The 11,359-nt window shown below is 34.7% G+C and overlaps 1 protein-coding gene across 1 annotated transcript in view; it reads right to left on the bottom strand.

Moving 5' to 3' along the window:
• Positions 1-9,652: 9,652 nt before the first annotated feature.
• The window catches only part of LOC149573074 (uncharacterized), a 43,033-nt gene continuing 41,326 nt past the window's right edge, over positions 9,653-11,359 (bottom strand). Inside the window, exon 2 of the mRNA XM_089814252.1 lies at positions 9,653-11,083. Within this exon, the coding sequence (XP_089670378.1) occupies positions 10,007-11,083 (1,077 nt within the window). The 3' untranslated portion in view covers positions 9,653-10,006. The remainder of the gene's footprint in view (positions 11,084-11,359) is intronic.

Here is an 11,359-nt window from a genome sequence, read left to right as displayed (position 1 = left end):
TAGTCTACACAAAGTGGAGGTGTTTATCAGAGTATTTCAATACCTTAAATAACATATTTTGTACTCACCCCTGCTTACTCGTAGTCCTTAGCTAGAACTAGTTTTACAAGTAATATGTAGAACGTTGGTGCAAAGGATTTTTCATATAACCAAATAGAATCAATGCTCAACATGGGTGATGATGGAAATTCTCGCAATGAATGAAGCCTATCTTCACACTCAATGTTCCCTTTAAATCTACAACTTGATCATGGTATCTATGGTAATAGAGGAACTTTAAATGAATTGCCTCCATGAAATTCCTAGTAATGACAAATCATGGCAAAGTTATACCCATGGGACTATCATTGATATGGACCATGGTATTGGCATTAAATATGGAAAGGAACATGCTCATCAATCCCCTATAGCCAAAAATACTCTACCCTTCCACAAACATGACATAAAACACTTAGATCATTCATCAAACTATGAAATGAACTCCTCAACCACATACCAAATTTGTAAGGAGACAATTATTGATTGTTCATTGATTTTTGTGCATTTTGTTAATGCTTGTTACAAATCCACATATGTTCATAATGGTTAGTGCCGAGTAGACTCAAGCCTCATTCAACATAGAAGTATACAGGGAACTATTATTGATAATGAAAATGTTGAACAATGCAATGTTTTGAGATGGTCTACAAGGCAAAGGAAACCTCAAACAAATTTTTTTGCTTATGAATAATAACATGTCAATCATCTTAGGCAAGAGCCTACAAAACAATGGTGAATTGTGAGTCTCTTAATTGGGAGGTCTTGGGTTCGAATCTACTCAAGATTAAACTAATAATCAAAATAATTAATCACAACAAATAATAATAATGAAACTTGGCTTCGGCCTCTTACCAATAATGAAAAGACATGTTGATCATCCTGAACTTTTGTTCACTAATAAAATAGAGTTGGTTAACTCCAAACAAGCATGTGTTGTTGACTATGTTTAAGGGGAAATAGCATCAATAAATTTAATGATTTAAACTAGATGAGATGAATTTATTAGTTAAACAATTTCACCTTAAGTCATTCAATACAAGAGAAGAGGGGCTTCAAAACATGACTCCTAATATAACTCAAGTTGGATTAGAAAATCTCAAATGAGATGAAGGGATACCAATACCACATCCAAATTATACTAACTATGCAAGAAAGTCCTATTTCAAGCAATGTTCATTAACTTTAGATGTGCAATGTAAATGTAAACTGGCCCAATTGATTAAATGAAAATAATGAAGTAGATCTAGAGGCTATATGTATGCCATCAAGCTAACTAAAATTGGAAAATAGATCTATGAAATGAGATGAAAAGGAAAGAGAAATTTGACCTCAAAATGTACAAGGAGAAGTGTTCTTCTACTCTAAAAATTATTGATCTAAAACTAATGCAAAATTTTTGAATGTGGATATGTAATCAAAATAGAAAACCATAAAAATATAAGATCTCCATGTATATGCCATTTTGGGTGACATCTATCAATAGTTTTACAAGGTGATGGACACATTCTCAGAGCACACAAAATAAGTTCACCCATATTTCTCCTAAAGCTTGTGACTAATATTTTTCAGGTCTAGTTCACAATTTTGATAACTTGTTCATGTACATAAGAAAATTTGTATTTTTGTTGGCAAGGAGAGGCTTGCCTTAGTCAAGCCTTTGTTTAGGAATTTATCTTGAAATAGACAAGTATGAAAAAGCATGTAAGGAAGTAAGACAATTGTAAATATTCAACTTACTTGATGAACCATTTTTCAATAAGGGTTTTGAAATGCTTGAATGTTGTTGATGTTGAACTTTAATGAAGCATGTAGGAAATCTCCAAAAATGCAATGAATTTATTAATCCTGGAGCGATGCATGTAAATCTGAAAAATGGAACACGAAGATGAATGCCACAATGTAGATCTCCTCCCTTGATTGCCAAAAGAATGCTAGATCTTGAATAGGAAATGCTCACAAAGGATCCTTGAATCTTGAGAACACCTTGAACACTTTATGAAGTGCTTTGAATTTTCTCTCTTTAGTGTTCTTCATGGTCTTGTGATTACTAGTGGATGTTAGTGGGCGTTAGTGGATGTTAGTGGATGTGAAAATAAAGTATCCAGGCTTCCTTTTATAATATTTCTTAAGATCAAAAATATAGCAAGCCAACGGAGTTGCACAATTTTTAAATTTTAACCCCCAAGATAAAACTGGTCATGGGACTAAAACTACCCAGGGTACAAGTTGACCTGGACGACCTATACTAGTATAGGTCAACTAAGTTTACCTATACCAATATAGATCAGCTCGGTCAACCTATACTAGTATACTAGGATTATCCCAAGAAGGGGTAACCCTAAGATCTTGGAAACTACACATATAGGACCAAAAGAGAAGGAACTAAGCAAGAGATAAGACATATTGAGCACAAATAGATCCATGGTCCATAAATCACTAAACGGAGAGGGTTAAGTTGTCTTAAATGATGGGTTCTTCTATTTTTAGATGATACATTTATCCCTCACTTTAGAGGGAGTATGAGCTACCTCATACTCACGATAAAGTATATGATCTTATTATGACTAAGGACACAAAGAAACTGTCAAGCCCCCAACAGAATTGAGTCTTCATCATATCCAAAACCATAACAAGAGAGATGTCACTACGAAGAGAAGGAGAGGAGAAGTGTACTAACCTCACCCAATAAGGTTTTTGTTCCTTATTGTGAACTATACAAAAAGACATTTTCAAATAGAAGATGACGTGAATGGTCTAGCAAGAGTGTGTGACATGCAAAAGAACTTCGTGTCCCAAAAGGGGAATAAATAATAACCCATGCACGAGGATTTGTGTGTACATAAGGGATTAAAAACATGATCAGGTTTTTAGGACTGTTAGTAATCAAAAGAAGGATCAAAAGCAATGATTAGACCTCCCAAACTATTAGTAATCTAAAGAGGGATCAAAAAACAATGATCAAGCCTCCTGAACCGTTAATAGTTTGATAGAGGGATCCAAAAAAGAGCTATAGGGATCAGGCCCCTCAAACTATTAATAGTTCGATAGAGGGATTCAAAAATCTATAAATGGTCAATCATCAATGTGCTTGTGAGCACAAGTGAGCGAATAATATGCCCCCACATTAAAGCGATTACAAATAACTCAATAGGAGCAATGTCTTTAACGAAAGCATACATACATCCAATAGAATCATTTCCACTATTGAATCTCCCCAAGAGAGAGCACTTCAAGGGAAATAAATACATAACAAAAAGAGAAAACACAAAATGGATCTAACAACTTTGGCATTAGTATGATCATATAATCATATGTAATACTATATCAAATATGAGATGTCATCATTCTCCAAAGGAAGTAGAACTATAGCACAATGGAGGAAAAACACGTAACATATATGAAAAAGAGTCTTTTTGGGTCAACATCACAAAGACCAAAAAGAATCAGTACTATCATGTCATAAGCATCCAAGAAGACAATGCAAGGACACATTTACGAGCAATAGCACATATAGAATATAACATGTAGAAGAAGAGATACAAATAGAAGAATGTATTCAACATCTTTGATTACTTTATCACCTTGGGCCAATGGAGCAACAAGGATCATTTAATGCAATCTAGACAAAACATATAACAAGAAACACAATACGGGGGAAACACAACACAAACCACACAAAGAATACCATAGTAGATAATTTCACTTCAAGAACGTCCCCCCCATATCGTTAAAAAAGGTGGAAGACTCATAAGAGGAACAATATCCCACACAGTAGGAAAAACCACTAGGGTAAGTCGTGATCCATATCAAGTCTCATAGTCTCATATTCATCATCACTAATATGTGCATTATCATTAGCATCAATAACATTATCATCAAGAGCATCTTCCTAATCTAAGATACGAAGACAATCATCTTGTTTATCCATTTGCATGATATTACTATGATTAACATTGTCCAAAGGCTCAATCATGGGTTAATCGAAGGAAGAAAAACATTCAAAAGATGATACAATTTGAGAAGAAATAGCACAAGTATTGGCCTTAGCTTGAAGGTTCTTGCGACACTTGCAAACACGTTAATTACGGATAGTATTACGAGGTAAAGTTGGAGGATTAGGATCAACTAAGATAGGTTTGAGGAGGGAACAACTACAAGTTGAGAGATAGTCTATGAAGGAGGAATATGTGGAGTAAGTAAGATAATGATAGAGGGGTCAACCTTAGGGAGACTAAGCTCAAGAATCTTGTCTACTTCGTATATTTGATAGGATCAATAAAGATGATCATGATGAGTGTGTAGTTTCAGAGGAAGAGAAGGCCAAAAGAATTTTATTTCAACTCAATCTTGAAGATGAGAGGGGTGATAAAGAGAATTATTAATAGTGACGGTTTATCTATCATGGGAAAATTTAAAACATCTAAGGATAGGAGAAGCTAAAGCTAGCATAGAAGAAAGCCATGGGATACTGAGCTTAACTTGAAATTGATCCAAAGTAGGGATGAAAAAAAAGGTAGTATCCACAACTTTACCATAAAGGGTCACAAGAAGAGATAGAACCTTGACAGTTATAAAGGAAACCATTACAAGCTTGAATCCACACTTGAGATGTGTCATATAAATCTTTATGCAATCGTTTGTTATAAAGATGTTCTTTAGTGATGACATTAACTATGGAAGAAGGATCAACTAAAACGCCAGGGGAAGGGGTATGAGCAATCCTAGTTGTAATATAAAGAGGACAATCACGTGCTTTAATCATCTCAGAATGATCAAAGGTAATATAAAGAGGACAATCATTTTCTTTAATCATCTTAGAATGATCAAAGGTGATAGGAAGTGAAGTGTAGGTTCAGATGGAGGCAAAATCAAAGGTTAAGATTGAGATTCAACATGATTAACCATATGATTATCTTCTTTCACCTTGTCATCATAAGTGATATTAGTAACATGAGAAGAAGGTTGATTAAAAAAAATTGTTGAATGTGAAAGTAAAGAATTGGTATTAATTAAGCTCTTAATAGGAGGTGTAGAATATTTATTCATGCTATTAACCTCGGCATCAATAGATATAGCATTATAATCAATAAGATCTTGAAAAGTACTTTTCAAAGCATAGCACCTTTGAGTATCGTGGCTAGGATGACGAAAATCATTTTGATAAAATAATTTAGGAGAAAGGAGAAAGCTTAACGATATTAGCATTAATAAACTTTGACATCACCACATGCAAAGGTTCAGATAAGCAGTGTATTTATGATTAGGATGATGCACAAGAAAAAGCATTTGCACCTTTAGATGTGGCACCAACTTTATCATATACTATGATTGTTGTCTTTTGACTTAGATGTAGTTCTTATGTTTACAAAACTTATTTTGATGAATAGCGACGCCACTCTTATCAACAATCGTAGGAGCCATTAGAGTGGTGCTCTCAAGTTGGCTCACTTGTAATTGATAATAGTGAAGCACTGGACAAAGATGTGAAAAAGAAGTATACTCAGTAAGAAGAATCTTATCTCTAATATTTTTTTGCAATTTAGAAATAAAAATATATTGAATATCATCATCAAGCATATATGAGCATACAAATGTTTGAGTCTACCAATAATGTCAATAACTTTTTCCATAACATTTTGTTTACAATGCATCAAGTCTGGTAAAGAAATTTAAGGACCAAAGTTGTTTTAAAATTGTGGAATGCAAGCATTTGAAAAATTTTGAAATAAATCAATTGAATAAGGGGGTAAAGAGAAATACCATTGCAAATCTTTGTCCCTAAAGGTGTGTGTGAACAACTTAGTTGTGAGCCTATAGTTTTGAGCAAAAATCACCGCATTTCATTTCGAAAGTCCTAACTTGAATCACATGATCACCCTTACCATGATATGTCTCAAGTCGAAGTAGCTCAACATGTTATGGGATAACATCATGAAGGATGTCTAGAGAAAGGGGATTAGCAATGTCACATGTATAGGGATGTCGAATGAATTGAGCCAGTTGTTGAAAAGTTGAGGTAGTTTGCCAATTGTGAGATTAAAAGATGCAATAGTAGGCATAGACACATTATAATGTGTTAACAATGATATTGTAAGAAGTGTGGGGAATGTGCAAAGTGGTAGGTGGAATAGAAGAAGTGGGAAGATGATCAAAATGCGTAAAAGGCATAACATTGTATAAAGGCAATGAAGAAGGTATGAAAGTAGGAGTACTAGTGGAAGGTGTTGGGTTAGGCAGACCAACACTTAAAAGGATTAGACACTTGTGTAGAAGTCGTCATGAGAGGTGGTGCAAAAGTGAGATTTCTAAGAATTGAAGTTGAAATGGGAATGGAAGGAGGATTGTATCCTAGCTCTTAAGCACAATTTGTCAAAGGTTTATCATGAGTACTAATAAGGTGAAATATGTCATGCAAGATGTTAATGTTATTGTCATCATGAGTAGTATCTTAATAGTCAAACTTAGCAAAAGACACAATCAAGGTTTTGATTCTCTTGCACAAGCCAATTTTCTAATTTGTCAAATTCATAATTGAGCTTGTCAACTTGGGAAAGAGGAACTCTTGAGGCTTCATCTTCATCATGGGAAAGTTAAAAGAGTTGTTCTCCATAATAGGATTAAAAATCATGAGAAAAAAATATTGGTATCATCATGGGTCCTAGAAAGAAAGAGGAATTGTGATCAAAAGAGTCAATGAGTCTACGACTTCTTCTAACAAGAATACTATAGGTTGGACAGAAACAATACAAAAAAATACAATCATGTGTTAAATACAAAAATTAAATCCAATGGTGTGTTTGATCTTTTGTTGCTCTATTTTGATGACATGTTAGTAATCGACACTAGTATGAAGATCATTGTTGAATTTAAACAATATTTAGCACAATGAGTTGCAACGAAGGATTTAGGGGCACCGAGTCAAATACTTGGTATGATCATTATTTGAAATAGACAGAAGAAAGAAATCAAGTTGTCACAAGAAAGCTTTATTCACAAAGTCTTGGAAGGGTTTGGCATGGCAAACACCAAAAGTATTCAGTACTCCATTTATTGATCATATTCGTTCATCTTCAGCCATGTGTCCCAAGATACAAGAGGAACAAGCAGATTTCAAGGGAATTCTATATTATTGAGTTGTAGGTAGTCTCATGTATGCCATAGCATACACTCATACAAATATTGCTTAGTGGTGTAGTAAGCAAATTTATGAATAACTCAGGCAAATCACATTGGAATGCAGTTAAATGGATTTTGAGGTGTCTCACAGGTACTTCTGATTTTGTTGTCTTTTGGTGGGAGGGATGCCTCGCTGAAAGTTTTTGTTGATTCTAATATGGCCAGTGATTTAGACAAGCAAAAGTCAACTACTGGTTATGTATTTATATTTGCTAAAGCAGCAATCAATCCAATTTCAAGGTTGCAACAGGTGGTTGCTTTTTCTACAATAGAGGCTGAATACATTGCTCTCATTGAAGGAGCAAATGAGATGATATGGTTGCAGTGGTTATTTTTGGTGAGCTAGATAGTAAGTAATTTAGTTTAACTCTTTTTGTGATAGCAATAGTTCTATTCACCTAGCAAAGAATATTGCCTTTCATAGTCATACCAAACATATTGAGGTGCATCACAAAAGAAAATCTTGTTGATGCACTAACTAGAGGTGCATTGCCAAAAAAAATCTTGTTGATGTACTAAGATTGTTCCACAGAAGTTAAAAGACTTTTGTCAAGCTTCTCTCGGCATCGTCAAGATGTTACATTATGAGCAAAGCAGGGGAAAGTCTCTGGTGCCGCAGACATTTGACTTCGAGTGGGTAATTGTTGGATAAGTGGAGTCTAACAGATTTGTCTTTCCCTCCAACAGTCCCTTCAGCATTCACATTCTAGATAAAGCTGTTATGTTTATTTATTCAAATCAACTGCTGCTGAAAATCATTTTTTTTAAACTGAGATTAACAAAGACTTTAGTCTGCTCAGAGTGAATATAGCCAATTTGTAAACTACTATAAAATCTGTGCTGTGTTCTCTGTTATTTATCCTTGTTTCAGTTCTATATTTTCCATTCTTTTATTATTCACTCTTCCAAATTTCGCATCTACCATATCACCAATAAGACTAGCAAAATTGTTTAGTTCGAAAAAATCTCTTCAAGCACAGAGCATAAACCACATTTTGAAAGAAAAACATTTATAGCAATTAAGGATGCCTAATAGTTTTTCACAAAAACAAATAATCATAAGGATTTTCATTTTGGATATAATCTCTTTCAAAGAATGTAAGAGATTTGATGAAAACAAAAATATAGACCCCAGATATATACACTCCAATAAAGAGGAACTGTTTAAATTGGTTTTCATCCTTGTATATTCAATCGAATATGCAATTACCTTATTGAATGTGTTTCTCTTGCGGTCGTCATTGTGAAAAGGCAAAGGTGTATTTAGATTAGGATTGCCATGTGCTCGCTCGATTTTTTTAAGAAATTCAAATTGTATCGGACATCGTAATTTTCCCTGCTTTACCATATTGACTCCTACCCTCGTCAAGTTCAGAAGCAAAACGAACGATAAAAGAGAAATTTCATTAAATTTCTGGTACATAATCATGGTATATGTGGCACATAGTCAAAGGAAAAAATAAATTGTGAAACATATATGATGTAGACAACACAAATTAAATGACAGAAGACACTGGCAAGGTAAAAGAGTCGAGAACAACAAATAAAACTCACTTGTTGAGTCGAATTCGCTTGCAACCACATGATCCCAATCAACTCAAAAAAATGCACTATTTTGCCCACGGCAATCCAAGTAACAGTCAACGATATATACCAAATTTGAGTTGTTGCCCCAAATGAGCCTCTAATCTGCCAATAACATATACAGTAGTGCTCATAATCCCACATTCAAAGGATGAATTAATGGTCTCCACGTGTGATAATAAGCACACTCCATACATTCAAATAACTTGCCTGACTCGAGTTGATCACTAAATCCGGGTTCTGCCATTTCTTTTTGTGATGGTTAACAATATGCAGTTTATTGACAAATTAGATTCTTTCCATGATTGCGTTTTAAAAATATCAAACAACTTTTCCCGCTCTGTTACAAAGAGCAGGTGTCATAATTGTTGTACTCTCACATGAATATTGATCTATTTGCCTTCTTTGAAAAGGCACTACCCTTATTAAGTGCTACCTACAATCTATCTTTGACATCGAGGCTCTCCAGCATCTCAAACATATGTTAAACAAATACAAGGCTATTCAATTCAACATTGACTGTAACCAATCAGTTTTTGGACAATCCCTGTTTTATAGGTCATCTACATCATTTGCATGACATAATTGGTTTTCATCCTTGAATTGAAGAAACTAATAACCCTAAGCAACTAGGTATAGCTAGTTTTTTCAGCTCTGGATATAGCAATCATTTGATTTCAACATTATTTTCACCATAGATGTGATTTTTCCAATTACATTACCTCTTATGATACTAAAATTACTATTAAAGAACGGAAGAATGCCAGAATTGAGAAGACTTAAACTACAATTCTGAAACTCTGTATCTCATAGAAACTATTTTGCAAATAATTCAGTTAAAACATGAGAACTATTGATGAACGAGACAAACTAATCCCTTGATTCAGTACACCTATTACAGAATATAGTATAAAGATCTTATGCTGAACACAATCAGTTCAACTTGTCTTCGACATATCAAAAAACCATCTCAAGAGGCTTTAGATGGTGAGAAATTTTTAACCACTTGCTGATTTACATTAACTTAATTTGAAAAGAACTATGTTCTTTGTTAACTCCGATCAGACCAATCCACAAAATTTTCTAGTAGGCATCATCTGCATAAGTCATTCCATAACATCCACATCATTTAAAACAATCTCAATCCAAAACACTCGCATCTCTCAAATATGTCTCAAACTGTTACTAAAAACATGATAGATCAAGTTCAGTCATAATTAGCAGTTGTTAAACGCCTCAATTCAATTGAGTGCTCCTCATTGCTAATACTAAGTGCTTCACGAAGATTCGTGAGGAGAAATTCATGTTTCCAGTTATGAGCACCCTGGAGGTATAATGCTTGCAGCACAGAGTGATAAGCCAATAGTTTCAATTTTCTCAATGATGCCCTCCCATGTAAGCTGCCTGAATTCCCTTGATCAGCTTTACCGTACCCAACATATTCCAGGTGGGGAATAGTAACTGTAAATATCTTTTCCCCTTCACTGGGGGACCCTGAAGGTGTGCATGAATTTGTGTTTTCCATTGAAATGTCTTTGTCTAACATTGGTGCATATGTTTCATTTAGCATTTTTTTTTGGAGTGGTTTCCTTGTTTCCAAGGTGCATGAAGTTATATTGTTGCGACTTAGACTGAGCGGTTCCACATTAATAACATTTGAATTTGGATTAACTTCAGTGGGCGCCTTCAAAATTGTAGCATTAATTACTACAGATGGGTTTGTTTTTTGGCAACTCTTCTGCTGCCCCTTCTCTGCAATTACATTTTCAGGGATTTCAGCATCATTCGCAACTGTACCATGTGTATCTTCATCTTTTCGTTCACCAGTTGACACATTATTCAAATGAGTGTCAATTTTCCTCTGGGATTTTCTTAGTCCTGACAACCTTTTTGATTTTCCTGTCTCAAATGATTTCTGATTAATCAATGCTTCCTGATGAAAATGTGGACTTCTTGTATCAGCTGCTTTATCAAAAAAAGGCGATGCAGAAAACTGCTGACATTCCTGATTTCCATTCTTCTGAGATGAGAGCTCTGTGGTTTCTAGATCGACAATGTCTTTTCTAGCCTTTTTCATACTAGAAGGCGAGCCTTCAGTTTCGCCTGTCCTCTTTATCATAGTATGCCTCAAAGATCTTCTAACAGGCACTGATGTGTTATCATCTATTTCCTGAAAAGGAAGTTCCCTTGTCCCTGTAGTCCGACAGGAAATGTAAGGCATGATAGTGTCATTGTCATTCTCTAAATCCCCATCCTCTTCCAATGAAGGGGTACCCACCAGTGCCTGCAAAATTCAAATAACAGAGCTCATCAAACCAAAGGGGGAAAAAAATGCTGTGGGGTGAGATAGGTGTGAAGGGGTAGGAAACATACTGCATGTCATTAAACCCACATTTTTTATTTCCATCACATCGTTTAGAAGCAATGTAGGAGGTTTTCTGTCACATGACGTCATGATATGGCTTCATGGCCTCAAGAAGAAAAACTAAAGGAACCTTTAACCTTAAAGCATTGGCATCAATCTAGTGAAGAAGCTATGTATTCTCTAACAATCTACATG

Source organism: Cupressus sempervirens, chromosome 2 (genome assembly GCF_028749045.1).
Source record: "Cupressus sempervirens isolate cs-2001-9-10 chromosome 2, ASM2874904v1, whole genome shotgun sequence".
NCBI lineage: Eukaryota > Viridiplantae > Streptophyta > Pinopsida > Cupressales > Cupressaceae > Cupressus > Cupressus sempervirens.
Note: the sequence above shows the minus strand (reverse complement) of the source record. Positions and strands in the feature narration are given on the sequence as shown.